General features: G+C 39.4%; 2 protein-coding genes across 4 annotated transcripts in view; one reads left to right on the top strand and one right to left on the bottom strand.

The window, feature by feature from the left end:
• The window catches only part of PCMT1 (protein-L-isoaspartate (D-aspartate) O-methyltransferase), a 45,731-nt gene extending 35,487 nt beyond the window's left edge, over nucleotides 1–10,244 (bottom strand). Inside the window, exon 1 of one of the 3 annotated variants that reach the window (XM_019746919.2) lies at nucleotides 9,375–10,244. In XM_019746919.2, coding sequence (XP_019602478.1) covers nucleotides 9,375–9,603 — 229 coding nt within the window. In that variant the 5' untranslated portion in view covers nucleotides 9,604–10,244. The remainder of the gene's footprint in view (nucleotides 1–9,374) is intronic. The other 2 variants (XM_019746917.2, XM_019746918.2) reach the window with 2 other exon arrangements.
• Nucleotides 10,245–11,722: 1,478 nt separating this feature from the next.
• NUP43 (nucleoporin 43) lies at nucleotides 11,723–25,224 on the top strand. Its single transcript, XM_019746916.2, has 8 exons — nucleotides 11,723–11,947; nucleotides 12,288–12,410; nucleotides 13,305–13,382; nucleotides 14,364–14,544; nucleotides 16,323–16,458; nucleotides 17,182–17,333; nucleotides 19,620–19,742; nucleotides 22,616–25,224. Exons 1-8 carry the CDS (start codon nucleotides 11,828–11,830, stop codon nucleotides 22,843–22,845), a joined length of 1,143 nt encoding a protein of 380 aa, XP_019602475.2. The 5' UTR covers nucleotides 11,723–11,827; the 3' UTR covers nucleotides 22,846–25,224.
• Nucleotides 25,225–25,485: the final 261 nt, after the last annotated feature.

Raw genomic sequence — 25,485 nt, 5'->3', positions numbered from 1 at the left:
AGTCATTAAATCATTTTCCCAGTTTTGGTAATCTGGCATTTACAACTGCCAGTGCCCTGAGATATTTCTGGCAAACAGCAAAGTAATTTAATGTTTCCCTTTGCCTGTATAGCCTTAATTATGAGTAAATGTGCAATTACCATTAGTCTTTCTGAAATACTGAACAGCTTTAGAACCACCCATAGAACAGCTTTGGAACCACCCATCTTCCTGCGCCCTAGAGACCAAGGACCGTAATTAAATAATTGTAATAATGGCAAATGTTGGTCCAAATATGCAATTGATCCAAATGAGAAGTTAGTAGAATTCAAAAGGAGAATGCAATAGAATCCAAGCTATAAGCTAAACAAAAAACTGAAAAAAAATTAGAGCCATATTAAGAAGGTTATCTGTTTCTCTTCTGAACTCGAGGGATGGGGAAGCGTGTAGGGAGAAGATAAATACCAAGAAAAAAAACAAAAATACTACATAGGAGTCATAATTTAGATATGAAGAACACTAAAATACAGCACAATGTCAAGCAACTGATGAAGCGTAAAAAAAGGAGACACATTTGACTGTCCCACTTCAATAGTAGAGGGGTCTGTGACATTAGACACCAACAGCAGGGAATAAACTCATAGCTCAACAAAGTATTGACACACTCACGCAATTAATGATAGTTACTGATTTTCAACACTTAAAAATCAACAAAGGACCAAAGATGTATTTACTGCTCAGAACAAAATGTAAATGTTAAATTTGACAATGTAAAAGCCGCTAGTAAGTTGGGAAATGAGAGGGAGAACTCCCTAATATCCTTTCTTACAAAGTAGGTGGGGTTAAGATATAGTGTTTGGAACAAGAAATTGAGATTAAAGTATATTACTCAAAGTTACAAAGATAACCACAAAATAGGAAGCAAAAATTGTGGTGCAACTATATGGAGGGAGGGGGGTTTGTAGGGTATAAATACTCATGACCTTGGCGGGCGGGCGGTAGATGAGGTCTGAAGTTGATAAAACAAGAAATAGCAGTTTAAGCATATGATTTAGAGATATGCAGATAATCATTAGAAGAACCAAAAACGCAGTTTAAAATGGTTCACTCTAGACAGTGAGTCTGAGGGTAGAAGGAACAGGGCATGTAATTATTGTTTTTCATTGTAAGTCCTTCTGCACTGTTGCATGTTTTAACCAAGTATATGTATTACTCAACTAAATATTAATCTTTTTAATTCTCCTAACCTTGTGAGTATAGATAGTAAGTATTTATATAAATGTATATACTGTATTGCTACTAACATATTAGCACACATGTGCGTGTGTGTGTGCGTGTCCTCCAATTAGCAAGATGTAGAAATGGCAGGGGCTCCTTTTCTTTCGTAGTGGCAGAATTTTCATTGGGTGCATTATGTAGCCTCTCTGTAGCTATGTGTACAGCCTTACAATTAAGTTCCTATCAACGGAACATATGCAGAAATTCTGTACGCAACTTCCAGATCATGCCCTTAAAAGGAATGTGTTCTTCTCCTTCCCCCTTTTCTCCCCACCAGCTGAAATACTGAAATGATAGAGGTAAACTATCTTTAATCTTGCACATGAGGGAGATTTTAGGGAGTGCAACAGGACAGAAGGAGCCCAGGTCCTCAACACCATGGAACCACCATATTAGGCCTGAACTTCTTATACTTGGGTTGTCACAGGAGAGGGAAGCTGATTTTGTTTAAGCCACTGCTATTGTGGTTTTTGTTCTAGCAACCGAACAGGTACCGTAATGCACAAGGTATATGAAGAGAAAAGTGAGATCAGTCTGAAGGATTGGAGCTAGAACATGGGAACAGGGTGTATAAGTCCCTAAAGAGGCCTGAAAGCTAAGCAAGAGGTGTTTATACTTAATACAGTAAGTGACAGAAAGCCTGGACAGAAAAGCGTCACAACAGAAAGCAGTATGCTATGAAAATCAGTATAATGTATAAAATGGATCTGAGGAGAGGGAAATTTAGAGTGTGATGACCAATCAGACACTTGGAAGTATATCCCTGCTAGTGCGAACTAAGAAGCAAGGCTAGGATAGTATCAATGAAAATACAGTGAAAGGGAGGGCTATGAAAGGCATCTGTAAGAACTAAGCAGGTCCTCGAATTATGTCATTTTGTTCAATGTCGTTCATTACAATGTTGGTAAGAAAAAATAAATCCATTCCAGGACTATCTGTGAGGAGTCTGTATCTTCTCCCCATGTCTGTGTGGGCTTCTCCAGGTACTCTGGTTTCCCCCCACATCCCAAAGATGTGCACGTTTGGTTGATGGGCATGTCCTACTCGTCCCAGTCTGAGTGAGTGGGGGAGGAGGGTGATGAGCCCTGCAATGGGAGGGCGTTCTGTCCAGGGTGGGGTCCCGCCTTGAGCCCTGAGGTCCCGCCTTGAGCCCTGAGCTGCCTAGATAGGCTTCTGGCCACCTGCAACCCTGAAATGGAATAAGCATGAGCAGAAATATGCCTTAGGAACTTAAATTAACTCTTGTTTATATCAATTAGTCTATGGTAAAATTGGTTTCGTTATATGTTGTTTTTGCTTAAAGTAGCAGTTTCCAAGAACCTATCAATGACATTAAGTGAGGACTTACTACCGTAAGTTAATCTGGTGACAGGCTGAAAGAATCCATGAATACTCCAAAATTTCTGATCTGGGAAAACGGAAAAATGGAAGAAATCCTGGCAGAAATGAAAAAGAAGAGGGCCTGTGTTGGTAAGAAGCAATGAAAACACAGGTAAGAAAACAAGCTACAGATGGATTTCAAGCCATATAGAAACTTTAAGCTTGTTACAAAGTTACATCTCAATAAAAGAAATATTACTTTATTAGTTTATATGACTTGAACAGTTATTAATCATCTACCCTATATTTCTTCTCAACTGTCAATACTCGAGGGAAAACAAGAAAAAAATAAACCAGTCATCTTTTACTTCCCATCTAGAAGATCAGGCATGATAAGTGGTAAGTAGAGCATGAGACACTTTCAGTACAGGAAATCTGACAGGTATTAAATTCACACGATAATCAAAGAAGAATTTTATGTGATGGCAAGGTATGATAAAGCATTTCACCTAAGTACCAGAGATTATTTAAAAATACATCTTTCTCTAAACTGTTATCGCACTTACTAGAAGAGTGAATATGAAGTTAACTGACATTATTTCTACAAGAGGATGTTCCTTGGCCTTCTCACATCTCTGACAACTCAAGTATTATGCAAAACTCTAAAATATATAATAGATAACCAAATGTTAACTTCTGTGGCTCTCTCCTAAAACAAATACGTGCGCGCGCGCACACACACATGGTTTTAATGCAATCCATGATGCAATTAAAATTACAGAATCTTAGATTTAGAAGTGTCCTTACAGATCTAGTGTATAGTCAAAGCTGAAGACAAATCTCTTCACAATATCCCTTACAGTGAAATGGTCAACCACTCTTTGCTTCAACATATCCAGTGACAGAAAACATTGTTTTTCAAAGCCAACTCTTTGATTGTTAGGTTTGCCTTGTGCATACTTATAATGAGCCAAAATCTGCCTCCCATCTATCTTGGTTTGACCCTCTACTACATGATATTTCTTCAAGTATTTAAACACGATTGCTCTCTTAAGCTTTTGCATTATTAAACCAAACAACCCCAATCCTTTCAAATGATCACTTAAAATGTTGACACCCTTATCATCTTCATCACTCTTGTCTGAAAAATCTTTGGTTTTTAACTGCTACTCTTAAAGCATGCTGGCCAGAGCTAAATGCAATATAATAAAAATATGTGGAACAGCACAATGGAACTAAGATCACATTAAACAGAATGTAATGCAACTGAGCACCGAGACCCAGTGCTGTCCAACAGAACTTCTCACGAGCATGGGAATGTGCTAAGTCTGCACTGTCCAACAGGCGGGCCACTAGCCTCAGGTGACTGCTGAGCTCTTTTTTTTTTTTTTTGCTGAGCTCTTGAAATGTGGTTAGTATGACTGATTCTTAAACTTTATTTAATTTAATTAACTTAAATTTAAGCAGGCACACCAATATTAAAATTTCCCCCCAAGTTTTTTTTTAATATAAATTAAATCCTATTCAGTGCACTGTAAGTGTACTTATTAATAGGTATCTGTAAGACTGACTTGAAATAAGTTAAAATGAGGAGGTATTTTCTGGATTCTAATTGAGGCCCCAATTTCTAATTAAATTTAAATTTTTATTAGCTGGTTATATTTGGGTCTTGAAAGCACACAATAAAAACTAATGGAATATTCTCTTTTCCACTAGTTATGCTACTAGTGACTAAGAACTGATGCTCTAAATAGAATTTAAAACTAATTTCAATTTATTTGCAGAAATAAATAAGGATACATTGTAAATTATCATAATTCTTACACATTCAAATACCTACTAAAGGTATCCACTTAAATGTCTTATAAACATCTCAAACCCAACATTCCCCAAATAAACTCCTGCTCTCCCACACTTCCTTGCACACCCGCCCCGCCAACACACACACACACACACACATCCCTGCTGCTCAATCATTTATTATTTCCAACTCGGAAAACGGCAAGTCACTCCAAGTTGCCCAGGCCTAAAACCTTGGCATCATGTCCTTTACTCCAATCTTTCTCCCACACCCCAAATCCAAATCTAGCACTTGCTATTTTCTCTCCCTGGAATGCTCATCCCCCAGCTCTATCTACATGGCTTAAATTTCTTCCCCTCCACCAAATCTTTGCTCAAATGACACCTTAGTGAGGACTTCTCCCCTACAACTGCAAACCTAATACCCCACACTCCCTAACCTTCCCTACTTTCTCACTTATCATGTGATATATATTTTGTCCGCTCCCATTACAAGTAAGCTACAAGACAGAATGGCTGATCCGTTCACTGCTGAATCCCTAGTGCCTGGCATATAGAAAACAGTCAAATATCAGTTGACTGAATGGCAATTCTATATACATTATATACACAAAATGACACAATCAAGGATACAAAAAAATGTAAGTAGAAATAACTGATGCATTAGGGTAGTGGAATTTTTTTACAAATAAAAATAGGTAAAAGAACAATTGTTAGCATTGTTTTAAGTAGCCAATACAGCATTTGAAGTCTGTTAGTTAAGAGTTAACCTTCCACAAACGTTCTGGTTTGGACACCCCTGCTTCAGGAGACCACCACTCTTAACCTCATTCACTCCTGCCCCACCCTTTTCCTCAATTTTACCATAGCTTGAAATTGTCCCCATAAAAATAGAAAATAAAACTCTAGGGCTAGCCCGGTGGTTCAGGTGGTTGGAGCTCCGTGCTGCTAGTACCGAAAGGTTGCCAGTTCAATTCCCACAAGGGCCAGTGGTTGCGGGTTCGATTCCTCTACTCACACAAGGGATGGTCGGCTCCGTCCCCTGCAACTAACATTGAACACCACACCTTGAGCTGAGCTGCCACTGAGCTTCCGGATGGCTCAGTTGGTTGGAGCACGTCCTCTCAACCACAAGATTGCCAGTTAGACTCCTGCAAGGGATGGTGGGCTGTGCCCCCTGCAACTAACAACGGCAACTGGATCTGGAGCTGAGCTGCGCCCTCCACAACTACGATTGAAAGGACAAAACTTGATTTGGAAAAAATCGTGGAAGTATACACTGTTCTCCAATAAAGTCCTGTTCCCCTTCCCCAATAAAATCTTTATAAAAAAACAAAAAGAAAAAACGAAAATAAACTGTAATATAAACATTATTTAAATTGTCACATTCCCTAGATTAAGCAGGTTCACAGTTGTTTTAAATTAATCTGTTTCATGAGCACATTATCAGCCTGTAATTGCAAAATAACTGTATTTTTCATTTCTGAAGACCTGTACTGTCCAATATGGTAACATTAGTTATATGTAGATAATTGTTAGTTTAAATAGCACAAAAACCCAGTTCCTCAATTGTACCAATCACATTTCAAATGCTCAATGCCACATGCAGTTAGTGGCCACCATATTGAGACATCACAGATACAGACATTACAGAGAACTCTATTGGGCAGGACTGCTATAGATTTTTTCCCAAAATTTTATTTAAAAGCATAAAACTGATTCAGCTGAAACACTGGCAGAGTTTAACCTTGAAATTTTCAATTCTCTATGCTAGTGATTCTCAAAATGTGGTCCCTGGACCAGCAGCAGCATTGTTTAGGAACTTGTTAGAAATACAGTTGACCCATCAACAACATGGGGGTTAGGGGCACTAACAACCCCCACACACACTCGAAAACCCAGGAATAGCTTATGACTCCAAATATTTAACTACAGTTGTCCCTTGGTATCCACGGGGGATTAATTCCAGAAACCCATTCAGATACCAAAATCCATGGATCCTCTGCTTAAGTCCCGTATATAAAATGGCAACGAACAATGCATTCAGTCAGCATGCCGCATCCGCGGATTCCCAACCGCTGATTAAAAATAGTTTTCAACCACTGGTTGGTTGAATCTGCAGATGACAAATCAGGGATACAAAGGGCTGCCTGTATATTTATTGAAAAAAAATCCATTTATATAAATTGACCCATGAAGTTCAAACCCATGTTGTTCAAGGGTCTACTGTACAAATTCTTGGGAGCCTCAGCAATCTGTCTTAATCCGTTTCAACCAGCTCTACAGGTGATCAAACATGCTCCACTTTTAGAACTGTTTTAAGTTATTTAAGAGCAGTTGTCATCACAACATAAGCTATGAGATATTAGGAGATGTACCATTACAGTCAAAAATAATCTATAAATGGTATATCAACTACGAAATCCTACATAACCATGTTTCTATTGTGATTTATAAAAGAAGTCTACAGTAGATATTGTCAACAATTACAATATTAAAATGAAACCAATTATGAACTTCATTTCTTTAAAAAAAATTAAAACCATAATTTGCTTCCTCTTCAGGTTTGCAGATCCTTTTTTCTTCCAACATAAACATAATCACATTTTAATCTTTTTCTAAAGACTCAATTAGAACCACCAGGAAAAAGAGCAATTTTCAAATTTTGTGCCAATTGAAATGTTTACATGAGCAAATACTACTTTTATAATAAACTAATAAATAAAAACGACATCTATTAGCATCTATTAATTTAACAAGAAGTTGAAACTAAAGTTACAAAAGTGTTACAAAAGAGGCTAAACAATATGAGTACTCTAATTTCCTCTTACCATAGATCTACTATAAGACTAAATAGCTACAATATCAACATGCACATTAAATATTTCTTATCGGATTCGGTGATAGAACAACATCCTTAGAACTTTCAGCTAAGAATAGTAATGCAATACATTAAAGTGGGAAAAGATCTAGTCTTGGCTTACTACAAATTTGGCCCAAAAAGGAGAGACTTTAAGAGCCTGATTGATTACAAGCTTCTGCCACAGCCAAGTGTCTACTAAGATAACCTACCAGTGGAAAATTACTTAATCACAATTCGAGTATAGAATGTTTCAGATGTATATACGGCAACAGCAGACACTGGATCATTTTAAGAAATTTTATAAAAGTACTTACAACATATTGAGCTTATGTGCAATCCATGGGGAACCTAAATGGCACTTAATAATGCTGTCTCAGCATATAATGCCATTTCCAATCAAATATCCTTCCATAAAGTGAATACTGGCAATGCTTGACAGAATTTTAAAATCTAAATATTCTTCATTACTAAACACTAAGGCCATGATTTCCAAGTATCAAATACTGTTTTTAAAAACGTCAAATGGGGGCCAGCCCGGTGCCTCAGGCGGTTAGAGCTCCGTGCTCCTAACTCCTAACTCCGAAGGCTGCTGGTTCGATTCCCACATGGGCCAGTGGGCTCTCAACCACAAGGTTGCCAGTTTAATTCCTCGAGTCCCGCAAGGGATGGTGGGGTGTGCCCCCTGCAACTAAGCTTGAACACGACACCTTAAGCTGAGCTGCCTCCCAGCTAAGATTGAACACAGCACCGGAGCTGAGCTGCCCCCTCCACAACTAAGATTGAAAGGACAACAACTTGACTTGGAAAAAAGGCCTGGAAGAACACACTGTTCCCCAATAAAGTTCTGTTCCCCTTCCCCAATAAAATCTTTTTTTAAAAAAAGTCAAATGACTAATATTAAGTACTAACCATGCGCCAGATAGTGCTATTTCTCTAATTCGTCTGAGTGTTCCCAGAACAGATCCAAGTATATAACGTACATTTAATTGGCATTTACGAAAAAAAAAGGAATGAGTATTAATTTCTTTGAGAGGATTCACAGGTAATTTTTAAAAGTCCCCGAGGTTACCAATTGGATTAGGAAATATGACAGACACATGGAAAGCTAAATAATCTATGACAATTAAAAATACCACGTGGCAAGGTATGATTATTTGCAAAGGTAGTGGCAAAGAGAGTGCTATAAATTCTGACCAGAGTATCATGGGCTGCAATCCTGGTCTCCCCACCACACCGCGACACTACACTTCGATTTAAAAAAAGAAAGTGACACAGCACTCATCCCGCCCTAAAATTATCATCAGAGGAAGGAATACAATAACTCAAGAGAATGATACAAAGAAACTTCCACGCAAAGCTTTTAAAGCATATGGCAGTCCTGAAAAAAGTTAGATTACACACACACACACACACACACACACACAATCGTTCGTTGGGTTCCAGGACCTCCAAAGGCTCCTTAAACACAAGGCTCTCAGGAACAGCATCCCGAGTATTTCTTCCTCCGCCCCCTACGAAGCTTTCCACTGGACAGCCGCCGCAGAAATTTCTCCCAGCATCCGCAACGACAATACTCTCATCTTCCTCTCCCTCCCCTCGCCTGTATCAGACGGTGGCATCTCCCTCCAGAGGAAAAAACGGAGGGCGGGGGAGGCAGAATAGGAGAGCTTGCAGCGAGGTCGATCATAAAGACGACGGAGGGGAGAAGACGCGGGGGGCCAGGGTGGACCCCTCAGTTCCAGCCCAGACTCTAGGAGGCCTAGCCGACATCTCCCCACCCCGAGTGCACGCCCCTCGCCTCCGGACCCAGACGGAGGACTCGAGTGACAGCCCCACCACCTGTGCCGCGCCCTCTCCCCCCAGGCCTCCGGGGAGACGCCTGCCCCCTGCCCCACCAGCAGCGGCCGCGGGCTCTTTCTCTCCCGTTCCAGTCCACGTCGCCAGTGAGTGACAGGTCCCGGGGGACGCGATCGCAAGCGCATGCCGTTCGGGACTGCTGGTGCAACCCTGGGCCGAAGCCCTCCCGCAGACACGGGGCGGGAGGAGGCCCAGAGAACGCTCCGGGCGGCCCGGGGGACTCTGTCCAGGCCTGGCCTGCCCCAGTTGCCCCACACCCAGCGGAGATGGCACTTACTGCAGAGATTGTGGATTAGCTCCGAGTGGCTGGCGCCGCCGGATTTCCAGGCCATCGCTAAGCACACCCGGAGCAGGTACAGAACCACCTTCAGCGCGGCGACGGTGCCCAGCAGCTTCCCCAAGAGAGAGACCACCTCCCACACGGTCACCGGCCCGCTGGCGTCCCCGCTGTTGCCGCCGCTGTGACTGCCGTCGCCGCTGCTGCCGCCTCTGCGCGCTCCCGGCATCCCCCGCGGCACGCTCTGTGACGCCTCGCGGCCTCGGGTGCGGCTGGGTGGGGCCCGAGGTGGGGGTGGCCCCGACTCCAGCCGCCCGCGCTGGTGGCTGCTGCGCCTGCCGGAGACCAGCGGAGAGGCCGGGCAGAGTTAGCGCCGCCGCTGCCGCCGCCGCCGCTCCGTGCCCTCTTATGAGGCGTCGGGCTGCAAACCGCCTCCTTGCTCGGTTCGCCCTGCGGCCAGGCGGCGTGGGGCGGGCTGCAGTGGGTCGCGAGCCCGGCTGAGGCGCTGGTCACCGAGCGCGGTTGCAGGATAGCGATGCCTTTCTGTGACGTCGCGTCTGGACGATCTGGTTCCGCCGCTGCCGGTAGCTCCGCAGTCTCCGCTGGGTCAGCTGTTACGAGCGGCGGGTCTGCTCCTATAGCTGCCCAGATTGTTAGACGGTGGGCTTCCTCTGTCCTGTGTCACCCAACCCTGTTGACTAATGTTTAGGTCGGTTAGAGTCAGAGCTTTCTGGTGGAGCCTGAATAATATTAATAGCACCAGAGAGCAAAGGCCCTCTCTAACCCGAGTTCGGCAGCCTCTGGCTTTGTGACAAGTATATCAGTGTTTGGTTAGCAGAGACTTCGAAGCCCTGGTTTGTTCTCAATTCTAAAGTACAAATTTAGAGAGGAGAAGAATAACATGGCATGTGGGGGCGAGGAATGCTTTACTCATCAGAACAATGCACTTGGTTAAAAATACCACAGTATTCTATCTATATCCAATGTGTTACTCTAACACAAGTGTGAGTTTTCAGCAAATTAAGCCTCGCAAATTGTCCCGTTAAACTGGACACCAGGACTATTGCTGTCATCTCTGCAACACTGAGCAGCTGAAAGGGAGCATTGCCAGTCGCATTCAACTTCTGGCTCCTAATCAGAACTGATCCTGACAGAATCCAATCATCATTCAGTAAAATAAAATTTTAAGGAAGAAAAAGTTATGTCAAGACATTATGCGCCGGCAGCAATTTTCAAATTCTGGTTCTTACCAGTTGTCAAATGTGATACTCAGCCTACTTCCCCTCCAAAAAATGTGTTACCTATTTTCTGGACTTCTGTGACCATAAATGAAACCACACTCAAAACAGTGTTCTTTACTTCAATATTGGGAATAAAACTGTCAGTGTGGGATTAAGTTTTCCATTTCATCTCTCTGCAGTTCCCTATTGTAGTCCGTTAAAAAAAAAAGCCTCAATGCTCAATAAGACCTGATCACTCTCTAAAGCTGACAACCAACACACCATTATGAATACAGTATAAAGGAGATTTTTAGAAAGATGAATAAGTCACACGTTTTGTATGCAATAGGATTTACATTCTAATTGGGGAGATCAGCATCGAAATAAAACTAGCAACAGAGGGCAAAACTTAAGTACTATTAGTGGCCAAAATTAGGGGTCTAAAGTGCTATGTTTATTTAAGAGCACGGGCTGGAATAATCAGGAAAAGATACAGGAAGGAACTGGTCCTTGAAAGATGGGTAGGATCCCGAGAAGTAGAGAAGACTATAAGGGTATTATTATAGGTGTAACCAAGAGCCCTGGAAGAACTTACAGCACTGATTCCTGGGCTGGCGATGTTACATATCAAACTCAATTATTAATACATAAGTCAATTGGAGAAGGTTGGGCAATGGTCGTGAAAACTAGAACTGGAGTCTTCAGCATTCCACCTCCAGGCTTTGCTAGTGAGCGTTAAGAACTTTGAAGCAAAGGATTTGTTTGGGAGACAGAGGGAGAGGTTTAGAATAATAAGCTGGTGTGTTAATGGCGTGCACTTCCATGAGAATTTAAGGATTTGAAAAATCTATGCACAGTGAAATGCAAAGCTGAATGTTTAGGTGCGGCTACGTGCTGGTTTCTCTTAAATTTGTTTTAACATTGCAGTTATTGGATGAATGCATTGTGTCAGTGTTCCTAAACTGATTTTGAAGATTAGGAGCAGGTCCCACAGTACCAGGACCGGCACACCCGTTGTTGCCTCTGTTAAGAAACGCGTGGGTGAGGAACAGCGTCAAAGCTTCCTTCTGCGTGAGGGCTGGTGGTACCCTCATTGCCGACCGCAGAGAATTGACTCTCCGCAGCCACCGTCCGTCCCGTAAGGTCCAGTCCAATCAGCGCTCTGCGGGGTGGGGGCGGGACTAAGAGGCGCGGGCTGTGCTTTTTGCTGTCCCCGCTGCGGTTGATTTCGGCATGGAGGAATTTTATGCTAAGTACGTGTCTCAGAAAATCAGCAAAACCCGCTGGCGACCGGTACCTCCGGGAAGTCTGCAGAGCGCGGAGATCTTCGCTACGGGCTCTTGGGACAATGAGGTACCTCCGTTCCCGGGCAAGGAAGCCCCTGTCTCCTCCCCCTTTGTTCCCCGCCCGGGAAGCCCTGAGACCCCCCGGCCGCCTGCGCGCGAATTCTCTCGCCTTCTACATCCTCTCACTTTTCTCCATCCCCCGAGTCCCGGTCGCGAGCTCGGTTGACCTGTACCCCAGCCATCGATGGGGTGCCTTAGCCTCGAATCTCGTGTTTTAAACTATCACCACACTGTCACCACTATTTTGAGATGCTTTCAAAGCAAGGTTGCTTGTAGGCAATACAAATGTTAATTTACGAAAGTTTAACGTAATATTTCATCTCAAGGTAAAACTTGCTGCTTTACAGGAAAATTATGTTTCACTGTGGTCTATTGGAGATTTTGGGAACTTGGACTCTGATGGAGGGTTTGAAGGAGACCATCAGTTACTGTGCGGTACCAGACACCATGGTGATGTTATGGATTTACAAGTAAGTAACATCTTTTTTGGATATGTAATATTCAAAAGCTAACTTTTAAAAAACAGTCATACATTTAGAGATGTAAAGGACCTTAAACTTTCCTGGGTCTACAGGAAACTGAGTTCTCTATGGGTTATGATTTTTGAACATCATACAGCCACTTAATGTTAGAATCAGGAGTGGGGAAGGGGATGTGGGTTTAACCCTAGTTTTTTAATCCTAGGGTTTGTTTTTTATGGGTTTTTTTTTTTTTTTTTAGTTGACCATCTACTGTATGCCAGGCACTATTTGGGAGCTTTACATAATTCTCATTGCATGTTTGTGAATCAAGTATTGTTATCTCTGTTTTATCAATGAGAAAACTGAGATTAAGATCTTTTGAGCAATTACTGTGTGACAAATACTGTTCAAGTTACTTTACATGCTTTTTGCCCTTTGAATTCTCACAGCAACTCCCTAAGTAGGGATTAGTTCTCTTCTTTTAGAGGTTTACCTAGACTTAAACAATTTAACTTGGCCAGTCTCAAAGCCAATAGTAAGTGGTGGGACTGGAATTCAGTTTTCAAATCCTGGTATGTGTGATTTCAGAGTCCCTGTGTTTTCTTCAATAGTAACTTGCCTAGCCTTACTTTTCTAAACCTTTTTGATAGTGGTCCAAAATTAACTAAATCAGTTTTAGGGGAATGAGCTTAGGGAAAAAAATTGTTATTTTTTTTTTTTCACAAAAATACTTGTATTGGTATTGGAATTTTTACTTTCAAGTCTGTTATCACATTTTATTTGCTTAGCATTTATAGGCTCTTTGCATTTTAAAACTATTATTACTACTAATTAAGTTAAACAAATGGGCTTCCACCCTACTGATATTTCTGAATCTATAACAAGCATGAATTTTCTGTTTAGTTTTTTGACCAGGAAAGAATGGTAGCTGCTTCATCAACAGGATGTGTAACAGTTTTCCTTTACCGTCCGAATAACCAGGTAAAGAAATTTTGTTTGAAAACTTAATTTGTATTTTAATTATTTTTAGGAAGGCTTTAAAAAGACTGTATTAATAATGACACAAATAAAATTATATAGTCTCAAAATTTGGCGGGGAAAAACATCGTTATATTACCCATCTTTTAGTAGACTAATTTTAGAACCGTGTTTGTGTGTGCTTGTATTGAATTTGGTTAGCTCTTAAATTCCCTTAGTCTAGACCTAACAATCTGGTATTCTGGCAAGGAATTTTCCTGTAATTCTGTTTTAAGTTCCCATTTTGGTTTTTGAAGAAAGAGCATCTTTTAGTTAAGGTATCATGAGAGAAAACAGGAACAGCTACTTTGCTTCTGTGGATAGAACCTGGGTTTTAATTAGAGGAGAGGATACTCTGTGTGAAGACTTGACATTTTTTCAGTGCCTTTCCTATGTGCTGAAGCCTAAGAGTACTGACCTTCAGAGAATAGTGGTGAGGGCATTCCTTTAAAATAGGTAGTCCCACTTGTAATAGTTTTAAGTTGCTGGAAGAGAATTTAGACTTTGGAATTAACAGAGGTCACGTTGCTAATAGGCATGTCTAGAAAATATAAGAACCACGTCTTATTAATGTATTCTAAAGTATTAATGGAATCCTTTAGAAAGCATTATAGAGATTTATTTCTTAGATGTAGGCTAATTTCCTTAAGAATTTAAAGTTGCTTTTGAACACACAACTACCTGATACCTAAAAACCGTTTGCTTAGTTGGAAATAAGATTAGCCTATTATTGAACAATGTTCTTTTGACTCTAATCCAGTGTATACAGAGCTTTGATGGAAATTTTTAGGTTTTAATACTTGGAAATACAAAGGAAAAAGGAGAGAGTTGTCCTTTTGCTAGAAAGGTGTGAGACAGAATTTTAAAATACTCTTTAGTTGGGAAAAAGTGCTATGTTTTTAGAGCTTTGCTTTGATTAATCATATCGTCATTTCTGACACCTAGACACTGTCCGTCAGCCAGCAGTGGACAGCAGCTCACCACCACACCGGTCTGGGCAGTCCTTCCTGTAGCAGTGCGCCGTGCACGGGGGTTGTGTGCAGCAATCCAGACATTGTCACCGTCGGAGAAGATGGTCGAATCAATCTCTTCAGAGTTGATCACAAGGAAGCTGTGAGAACTATAGGTAAGAAAATTCATTATATTTTTTTTCTAGCATCACCTAGGAATCGATCACCTACCGCATGCTTAAGTGGATACAATGTAAAGTGTTTGAGGCATATAGAAATATGCAAAGCAGGATCCCTTTATCAAGACACTGTGGTGATAAGGCATATATGACTGAGTAACTACAGAGGAAAGAGAAACTTTTTATTTGGCTGGAGTGGGTGATTGGATAAAGAATTGAGGGACAGGTGGCAATTCATCTAGGTTCTAGACCATAAATAACTAAAATACAGCACCCCAGACAAGAGATAATATGGAAAAAGCAGAAGGCCATTCAGAGAATGACAAAACATATAGTTGGATCTGACTTTATTTATACAGGAGAGGTGAGAGATGATGCAAGACAGGTAAATTGGGGCCAGGTTGGGAAGAATCTAATGCACAGCTATAGAGGTTACATTTTGTTACCGTGTTTCCCCGAAAACAAGACCTAGCCGGACAATCAGCTCTAAGGCGTCTTTTGGAGCAAAAATTAATATAAGACCTGGTAGGTGGGCAACCAAAGAACCGTTGAGTTTTTGAGTAAGCGGGTGATATACTCCCTGTTGTGCTTTAGAAGGATTATTCTAGTATAGTAGTTCTCAACTATGCTTCACAAAGACTTCCCTGAGAAGATTTTTAACAGTCTAGACCTGAAGCAGAACCTGCATGGATTGAGTCCATGAATCCATTTTTTGTGTTGTTTATTATAAGTTCTGAGGAACACCGTAACACCATTGCCTGGTGGCAGTTTGGAGAAATGTCACAAAACAAAAGTCTGTAAGTACATGCTAAGTTATGTGATACAAGCTGAAACCTGTTGGAAGAAGAAAAGGACCATTATAGCAATCGGGAAGGACTTCAATGGAGGAGAGAGTTGCAGAAGATAAAGATGAATCAATTTGATATGAGTCAGCAGAATAATACAGGATCAGAATGAGCTCTGGAGGAAGTACTGGGGTTTGGCCCAATAGGATGGAGGTTCTGGGTTAAGCACTAGTCAGAATTAAACTGGTTACAGAAGAGCTTAATCAGCTGTCTCTGAAGTGCAGAATAACAATCTTAAGTGGAAATAGGGAAATACATAAGTGAAAATTCAGCCTTCTATGGAAAACAGTTCAGGTGTCTTGTGAGTGGTATCATTTTTCTATCAAAGGAGAGTTAATTTTAACATACACATTACGTTTTTTATAAAAATTAAACTGACATATTTAAATTTTCACTTATAATATTTCAATTAAAAAAGAATTTATTTAAGGAGGTCGGCCCGGTGGCTTAGGCAGTTGGAGCTCTGTGCTCCTAACTCCGAAGGCTGCCGGTTCAATTCCCACATGGGCCAGTGGGCTTTCAACCACAAGGTTGCCAGTTTGACTCCTCAACTCCCGCAAGGGATGGTGGGCTCCACCCACTACAACTAAGATTGAACATGGCATCTTGAGCTGAGCTGCCGCTGAGCTCCAGGATGGTCAGTTGGTTAGAGCGTGTCCTCAAGCACAAGGTTGCTGGTTTCGATTCCCACAAGGGATGGTGCCCCCTGCAACTAACAACGGCAATTGGACCTGGAGCTGAGCTGTGCCTTCCACAACTACAATTGAAAGGACAACAACTTGACTTGGAAAAAGCCCTGGAAATACACACTATTCCCCAATAAAGTCCTGTTCCCCTTTCCCAATAAAATCTTTAAAAATAAAAAGAATTGATTTAAGATTTTTATGGAAAAGGGGGACCCATTAACACAGCTATTTTCTTAATTTGTAGACAATGCAGATAGCAGTACACTCCATGCTGTAACCTTCCTTCGAACTCCTGAGATTCTTACAGTAAATTCAATTGGGCAGTTAAAAATATGGGATTTCAGACAACAAGGAAATGAGCCTTCTCAGATATTATCACTGTAAGTTTTGATTTGTAATTTCCATAGTGTAATGCAAAATTAATTTGTTCGATTGTTTATAGCAGTTGACTTTAAATATATTTTAATTGTATTTTAAGATAATGCAATCTTGAATAAATTTGATAAAGCAACTATAATTTGATGGATTTGATACTACCAAGCTACATTTAGTAAATATTTGCTCCCTTGAGTCAGAACTTTTGCTCTTTGAAGTTTATATTATTGTTGTTCATCAAATGATTCTATTAATAGTAGGTATATACACTCCAGATGGGATGGGGATAAAATACAATCCAAGATCTTTTTTTCTGAACAGAAATCCCCTTTCTGTATGTGCCACCTATTCTCTGACAAGAAAATAGAATATGTTTCAAACTGAAAAAAGTGTTACATAAACTAAACACTAAGTAAGGTAGGAGTAAAAATATGCTGTTTAGTTAATATGTAATGTTTTTTAAAAGCCAAGAAATGGAAGTGTGTTTTGCATATCTTACCATCAGATCATCTTGCTCCCTATGCCTCCAAATTGAAGAGAGAATGAATAACTTTGACCCTAACCCCCCCCCCCCCTCGCAGATTCTAATATTATTATGTGATTTATGTTCAGCCAGTAGCTCCGGCTACAAAGTTACTTAATTACTGGAATGAAACATATTTCATGAACTATGAAAAGATAATTTTTACTTTACAACATGTTTGATGTCACTGTATCTCCCATAAAAGGACTGGTGACCGAGTGCCACTCCACTGCGTTGATAGACATCCCAACCAGCAGCATGTTGTAGCTACCGGTGGCCAGGACGGAATGTTGAGTATTTGGGATGTTAGACATGGTACTATGCCTGTGTCTCTGCTGAAGGCTCATGAAGCTGAAAGTAAGTGTTATAGAGATACGTGTTTTCGTTGAGTGAGTTGTATGATATATTGCAAGCAGTTTTCAATAACAATACATATAGATCATCTTACATCAGCTTTTGTATGAATTTATAATAATTAACTCATCCTTTTCTATTCAACATTTAAGTTCTTTAATACATTTCATAATTATAGCTAAAACCGCAGTGATTAGCCTTATATGTTCAGCTTTATGTATTTATTTTCTTAAGATAATTTTTAGAAGTAGAATTGATGAGCCAAAAAGGTTTGCTTAATTTTAAACCTGATACATGTTGTCAAATTGCTCGACATAAAAATAATACCAGTTTGTATTGCCATGCTCAGTGTGTGAGAATGCCCATTTCCCATGCCAATACAGGCTATTATTTTTAATATTTGCTAATCTGAGTGTACAATACTTTTTCCCTTTTTTAATTTTTTATTTCCTTTTTCAAAAGCCAGTGCCATAATACTTTTATTTCCCTTTAACAAGAACCATAGAAATTCTAGTCTTGTTTTTGTTTGTCTTCCAATATTGGTGGGGATTTTTGAGCTGGACACAAGTTTTTCATTATATCATCACTGTGTTTGATATCATGCCAGAGTGTTGTTATAGTTTTAAATTATGACTTAACAAAAGTTTGTATTAATGTTTGAATTAAAGTACAAAAGAGCAAACATTATATCAGTACTGCAACGTCTCAATTTAAGTTTCACATTATTACCTTGGAAAGGTAAAAAAAAAACTTTTAAGATTATATGTAAGATAAAGCAAATAAAAAGAAAAATTTTTGCCTCTTCCATTGATAGTTATGCCCAGGAAAATAAAAGAATAAAAAGGAATAGGGGATGCACTCATAGAGTCTGATGTTGGTGAACCCAGTGGTAGTAGAATTACAAACTTTCAGATCTTACCAGCCTCTTTTTGACTTGACTGCATTGTTAAGCAATACACACACAAATGTAGTAGATTGTAATGTATTACTTTGACTTCATCCTGACTCTTGGCTAGAGATGAAATAAGATGTTATATAGAGGTTTGTTTTCTCGTTTGAAAATAAATACTTAAGAATCTAGATTTGGGCAGTTTGGTTATGGCTATATGGTCTGGGTTGTTTTGTTTTTAATTTTTGGGAGGTGACATTCATTAATAAGATTATATAAGTTTCAAGTGTACAATTCTATAATATATCATCTGTGTGTTACATTGTGTCTTTACCACCCAAAGTCTAATTTCCTTCTGTCACCATATATTTGACCCCCTTTACCCTCTTCTACCTCTCCCACCTCCCCCTCTGGTAACCTCTACATGCTATTTTGTTGTACTTTGTTTTAATGAAACAGTATGAATATACTTTTTACAGGGACTCACCCAGGACACATTCTTCTCCTAAGAAAGATGACCTTTTTATGTTTCGTGACATGGTGTTTTATTGTGTAACTGTCCAAATGAAAATTGCTAGCTTTCAAACATGTGCCTTGCACTTTTTATGCTTCATCCCAGGCACTTTCTATACTGCCTCTTTAAGGTCACCTAATTCAGAATCATAGAACCCTTATTTACATACTACTGGTTTTATCTGTATGCTGCAGAGAACTTCCTAAGACTGCAGAAAACTTCCTGCTCAGTCATTGGCTCCCAGATGTCTATTGGCACATTAAGTCCCCTTAAAGTTTAGAGTTTGAGGGGTCCTCAATCTCAAGTTGACTTCTTAACATCCCTTTGTCTGAAACTGGATCCAGATTCTTGGAGCATTTCCAGGTTTGGGTTTGCCAGGAGCTAGTTGCTAATTCCGTGATATAGACCAGAATTATCCAGAGTCCTGGCATGAGCCAAAATTGGATTCTGCCTCTCAGAAATTCATTTGTATATTACTTTTATGGCCTTTTCTGTTAGTCTTTCCAATAATATAACCTGCATACATTAATGACATAGGAATTAAAAATAAGAGAACGTAAACCAATTTTTAAAACGTCTGTTCAGAATTATTCCATTGTCATATTTCTAAATAAAAAATGTAATAGGTAAAATAGTTAGCATTATTTTCATTCTTTTGCTGGCCCAGTACACAAGTAGATTTACTTCTCTGTCCTAACTGCATGATATAGCCATTTGGAGACTTATATTATATCTTTCTTTTAAATCCTGAAGCCTTCGGTTTTTATCACAGACTTAGGGTTTGAAGGTGTGTGGTAGAGGTTAGTGGAAAATGATGCCCAGGGACAGGGTTTTAATATTTGTTCAGCTGATCTGCACAGGATAAGCTCCTTGGTTCCTCTTTCAGTGTGGGAAGTCCACTTTCACCCGTCCAACCCCGACCATCTGTTTACTTGCTCTGAAGATGGATCCCTCTGGCACTGGGATGCCTCCACAGATGTACCTGAAAAGTCATCGCTCTTTTACCAAGGTAAAAAGTTTTAATGAAGATTCTTGAGTGTAATTTTATCATCCTTTTAAATACCAAATTAGAAATTCTCAGAATTTTAACATTAAAGAATGGCAACATGTTGCCATTCTCCTGCCTCGGTAAATTCTAGTATCACAGGACTTGACACCTGTCAGCTACTTACTGCTGTACTGCTGGTAACAAGCAATGCTATCAGCTAGCTAACTTCGGACAGCGGGGGGGTCTCGTTTTGTAAGTGCACTGTCCTCACGCTATAGGACAGGCATAGACAGCTCTTTTATATTACATTACCAACGGCGTGTGGCGAGACAAAAGTTTATCTTTTAGGTATTAAGGTACTGTTTTCTCAGACTAAAAGGCCCTGTATCCTGATTAAAGGCAGGTAAGTAAAGGTCAGCCAGAAACAATAGGCTTACAATCAAGGGGTATTTTGTTTTGTTTTATTTTGTTTGGGGCATTTTCCAAGCTTCCTGGTTTTGAGTTTGTCTGTTGTTCCAAAGTTCATTTGTTCATTTCAAGGTTTATCAAATGGCTACCATGTGCTAGGCACTCCTCTAGGTGTTGGAGCTGACCACAATAAGCGGAACAAAAAGTCTCTCTACTCACAGAGAGCCAATATTCTTGTAGACAGTAAATAGATAATGCGGCAGTAATGGTCCAATCAAAAAACAAACTACTTTAGGTTTAGAAGGAATTGGTTTCACATGTGTTCATAGGACTAGAACAAAAAGGAAGAAGGATGCTAGAAGAGCAAATAAGAAGAAAGAGTAATGCCCAGAAATTAAAAAACAAAAACGTGTTAATACCTCTGCTGCTGCAGTGTTAGAAGTGCTTTCAAGGTTGGTTCTGGATCAGCAGAAACAGTGCCGCTTCGGCCAGGGCTGGAATCACTGCCATTGTTGTTGCCAGAAGCCTGGAGCTTCTCCCCTCATCTACCTTCCGGTCACCCGCAATGGTACCCCCATTGACAGGGCCTGCCTGGAAGGCAGATGGAATTTGAAAATGGAGTTTGTCCCTGCAATACATGGCAGAGCACGGAGAAGTGGGAAAGGGGACAGAGCAAAAAGGAAAAGAACTGGGCCAAACAATAGCTAACTATAGAGAAGAACGAAGCACAGCAGCAGGATAAAGTAGTAGTGGGGAGAGGCTACTCTTAGTATAAGGAGCAGAGACCTGAGAGAAATAAAAGGATGAGTCACAGGAAAGCATTCAGGCAGAGGAAAAGCAAATACTAAGGACCTGAGAGGCAGAGAGCAGCGAGGAGGCCAGTGTGGCTGCAGTTCCGTGAACGGGGTGGGAAGAGGTAGGGGATAAGGAGAGGTCGCTGAGGAACGGGACTTTGTAGACTATGATAAGCATCTTAGGTTTCATTCTAAGTGACAGAAAGCCATTGGAGAATCGTGAGCAAGGGAGTGGCATGACCTGACTTAGGTGTCCTAAGAATCACTGGCTGCTGTGTGGAAAATGGACTGTAGTGAGAGAGGTGGTAGAAGTGGAGGCAGGGAGACCAGGTAGGAGATTTATCACAGTCTTTCTAGTGTTCATTTTCACAGTATTTAAGAGTAATGTAAAAATATAGCAGCAGTAAAATATGAAAAACTAAGGGAAACTCAAACTGTTCCAGAAAAATTTTAGAGAAGTATGGAATGTGTAGAGCATGTCGCATATCTATGCTAACTTCATTTATGGAGAAATTGAAAATTTTATCTAAGGATTAACTAAGTAGTTGGGTTTTACTTCCTTCTTCCCCTATCTCTACTGTCTAACATTTGAAATTTTGAAGAACCTTTGTTAGACTAGAAGCAAAGCCATTTACTGTGTTCTGTGTCTAGTATTGCAAGACACAGGATTGGACACTGAAAAGGTAAAACAAATATAAACTGTGTAACCTGCTCTTAAAAAATACTTAACTTAGCTATGGAGAAAGGGCATGTAAAGTTAAATCATGATACGAGAAGTATTATAAGGTAGTGAATCAGTGGTACATACAATGCTGAAGGCTCCAAGAAGAGAGAAGCACAAATTAGTGTTGTCTAAAAAAGCTCCTTAGAGAAGGAAGTTGAGCTGGGCCTACAAGATTTAAACCTCACCAATCATTAATCTTCAAAACATCAGAGACTTCGCCTTGTATTCTCTGCACTTAGCACAGAGCCTGACACGGTAGTAGTTACTCAACCATATAATGAGTAAATGAAATCTGTCCTTAGTTGATCTGACAGAAAGTTGAAAGGGAAGAAAATTACAAATAATAGCTTACACTGAAATATAGTGCTTCTGCCTCACTTAATTCTATATTAAATGCAGAGCACTGTTAGAGATAAAAGTTTATCTGGTAGTGTTCTAAAATTCTACTTTTAGAGCAGTTACCTAAAATAAAGGGTAAGAAAAAAGGAGACCTAAAGCAAGTTGATTGTATTTTTAGAAATACAGAAGTAAATATATTTTTAGAAGTACTCATCTAGAAATATGTCCAGAAATTATTATGATCACTTGATTTTTTATAACTCAAGAGCTTAGATTTCTGTGTATTATCTATATATGCATATGTATTTTTTCCTTATTTGTTCTACTTCCGGCCATTTTGCTACATTTCTGACACTTTCCATTAAATGAACAGAAAGACAGGGTCAAAATGAATCTGCTTTGCCTGAAAGACTTCAAGTTTGATGCCCGTATTATCCCATGGAAATTTGAGTATTTAATATCACTGGAAAAGCCTTTGGTCAAAAATGGTGATGTGTAATAATGGAAGTATCAGCCTGTTATTCTGAGAATTAAACGAGTTTAAACTGCCTTTTTAAAATATCAGTAGAATTTTAGATGTTTACTTATATAAAATTAGTCTTGACTTTTCCCCCTTTTTTTTCTCCCAGGAGGAAGAAATAGTACTTTTTTGTCTCATAGCATTAGTAACCAGGCTGTTGTTCACCCGTCTCTTAAAAGCTCCTGGCTCAGCACTGATCCTGCGAAAGACCGTATTGAGATCACAAGCTTACTTCCCAACAGGACTCTGTCTGTGAACAGTTTGGATGTTTTAGGCCCTTGTCTTGTTTGTGGAACTGATGCAGAAGCAATTTATGTTACTAGACAACTTTTTTCCTGAAAATACTGTAATTATAAGATTGCAAGTAAAAACATACAGTTAGCCTTTCAAATTCCATCTTCTATGCAAATTTTTATTATTAGGAAATGTAAAGTTTGCAGGGGAAGCATTTGTAAACTGTTGTTAATGGCAATGCCTGGTTTGGGATTTTGTTAGTTGTCCCCTAACAATTGCAGAATCTGATAGGTGACTGATGGCAAAAGAACTGGAACATGTGGACAAACGTCAGAGTGGGATCCTTGTGTTAATGACTACACTGCCTTCAGACACTGTCCTGGACAACTCATAGGGCCTACTTTTCATTTTTGATGTTGTGAAACTTAATGCTGTCGAACCACCAATGGGTTCCCATTCTTTTTATCAATAGTATGTGGCATTAGTCAACGTTATTTATTCTTTTTTTTGTAAGTTTTTTCTTCAATCCTTCCCCATTTTATTTCCTTAATAATTTTAATAAACTTTTTCAGAAAGAATTAAATAGAACAAAAATGACCAATATCTTTAAAGGTAAAAATGTTGTGATAGGTTCCTTTATTAGAATACATTTGAATAGAATTCTGTCAACAGCTTAGGCCCAACTTTATTTTTCTTGAAAAGAAGAAAAATACATTTGTCCTAGGGACTTTTGCTTTTGTTGAGTTTTACAGTGTAGTCAGAGATTACCGAACTGGACATTGTGCAATAAAATAGAATTTGACATTGATAAGTGAGCTGACTTCTAAACTAAAATTTGATAGGTAACATGTATGAGATTAATATTACGATGTGGCAAGAGTAAAGAATTTTGCCATCTTTATCCTTATCCAAAATGTTAATGATGACCTAGCATAGTGTTTTAAGACAGGTTTATGACACTGTCTTTCCAAAGTTTATTAGATTAAATGCATGATTGCATTGTTAAGACCTTGATGACAAATCTATTACACAATTGAAGTGTGTGTTCGTTTACTTTATAATGCCAATAATAGTAATTATGGTAAAGTTTTGCTTTTCTGTTCTAATGTTTTCTTTTTTTTTTTTATGCCACTTTATCTCAGGGTTGTTTGTTTTTTAATCACCATTTAAAAATGGAATGCATATATGCATCTGGTGTTTTATATATATTTGGCTCAAAAATGTTTCATTAATGATAATTAGTAACTGAATTCCAAAGAATTAGAGAAGGAAAGAAAATGTGGCTGATAGGAATTTTTAATCTATTTATAATTTTATAGCTGGGACTAAGTTTTAAGACTTTCTGTTATAACAAAAGTAATTCATTACAGAAATAAACAAATATAGTGAAAAGAAAATTTTAAGTACTTATAATCTCAGTTAATAGTCTTTCATACCCATCATATCCATCAATGTGTATAAATTTTTTTTTTGTAAAAATGAACTGTATCATACAAACTATATTTGTAGATGCACATTCCATAGCAGTAAAAACATGGATTCAGTAAAACAAACATTGCCATGAATTTTCCTTTGGCTTTATATTTCCGTTTGTATGAATTTCTTGCTGCAGCCTCAGCTGCAGTGTCCCTCTCGTCACCCAGCACAAGCACTCCCACTACCATCAGCAGACTAACATCCTTGTTCTGAGCCGATCTCACTTCTAGAAGACCCTAGCGCCCAGGTGGCTCGTTTTCCATCTATAGTGAATGGCAAACTTGTTGTGACTTTGATTTCATCTGCATTATCTGCTGCTGAAAAGTTTGAAGCTTTCATATATGTTCTCAGCACCCTTTTCAGTTTTCAGCAGCAGGGTATACAATGTCCCTTGATTATAGTGAATAATTGGTAAAGGGAAGGAGCCAGACCTCTAGGCTTAGACTATTAGGTTGGACTGGAAACAGTTTTCAGTTTGAAGCTTTGCTTTGATTGAAGGGTATTTATAACCATGTGTAAAAGAAAGGACCTTTGAATAGTGTTGCATTCAATAAGAAACAAGCTTTATGTAGTATAAATAAAACCCCTATATATGAATGTGCTCATTGTCACTGCTGTTACTCATGAAACTATCAAATAGAGTTTTTTTGAAGGCTGCAAGATATTAGAGGTAGAAAGCACCCTGGAGGGCATCTCCAACCTAAATTTAATCATCTCTTCCACAGCATTCCCAACAAATTTTCTTCCACGTGCTGTGACAAAGTTCCCCCCTTCCCAGTGCGGTCTTGCCTCATTTGGACAGCTCTAGTTGATAGAGCATTATGGCAAGATTTTAGTGTGAGTGGGACTCAAAACAACCTGTATAAAAAGGTAGAATGATGTTAATTGTGTATTAATAAAATGATGTGAACATACTATGAGACAGCCAATTTACCGAATTTACATTATGTTGGGGTACTTTACCATAAGGTTTCACTAAATAAATGAATTTTCATATACTAAACTGAAGTATGCTTCCATTTGTCTTTTTTCCTCAGAAGCCACAAAAAACATTCACATATTCCAAACTATATATTGTAGACTCTATGGGGTAAAACTTTTTAATCCATCTTTTTAATGGTTTCTTGTGAGCAACGTTTCCTTCCCAGCCTTTCTTGCCCCTTCTTGGCTAAATCTTGCTTACCCTTCTGGACTCCTGTTTTCTCAAGAAAGCCTTCCTTGGCCTCAGACAATACAATCTTGGCTGTATTGTACTCTGTCTGCTTCAAC

The sequence above is a fragment of the Rhinolophus sinicus genome, linkage group LG05, assembly GCF_036562045.2.
Source record: "Rhinolophus sinicus isolate RSC01 linkage group LG05, ASM3656204v1, whole genome shotgun sequence".
NCBI lineage: Eukaryota > Metazoa > Chordata > Mammalia > Chiroptera > Rhinolophidae > Rhinolophus > Rhinolophus sinicus.
Note: the sequence above shows the minus strand (reverse complement) of the source record. Positions and strands in the feature narration are given on the sequence as shown.

What these genes read in the sequence shown, in the direction of transcription:
- NUP43 (XM_019746916.2), top strand. Translation starts at nt 11,828, where the DNA reads ATGGAGGAATTTTATGCTAAGTACGTGTCTCAGAAAATCAGCAAAACC. An exon ending in GTGATGTTATGGATTTACAA is followed by an intron (nt 12,411 to 13,304) that starts GTAAGTAACATC and finishes TTTTCTGTTTAG; the next exon opens with TTTTTTGACCAGGAAAGAAT. An exon ending in GAAGGCTCATGAAGCTGAAA is followed by an intron (nt 17,334 to 19,619) that starts GTAAGTGTTATA and finishes TTCCTCTTTCAG; the next exon opens with TGTGGGAAGTCCACTTTCAC.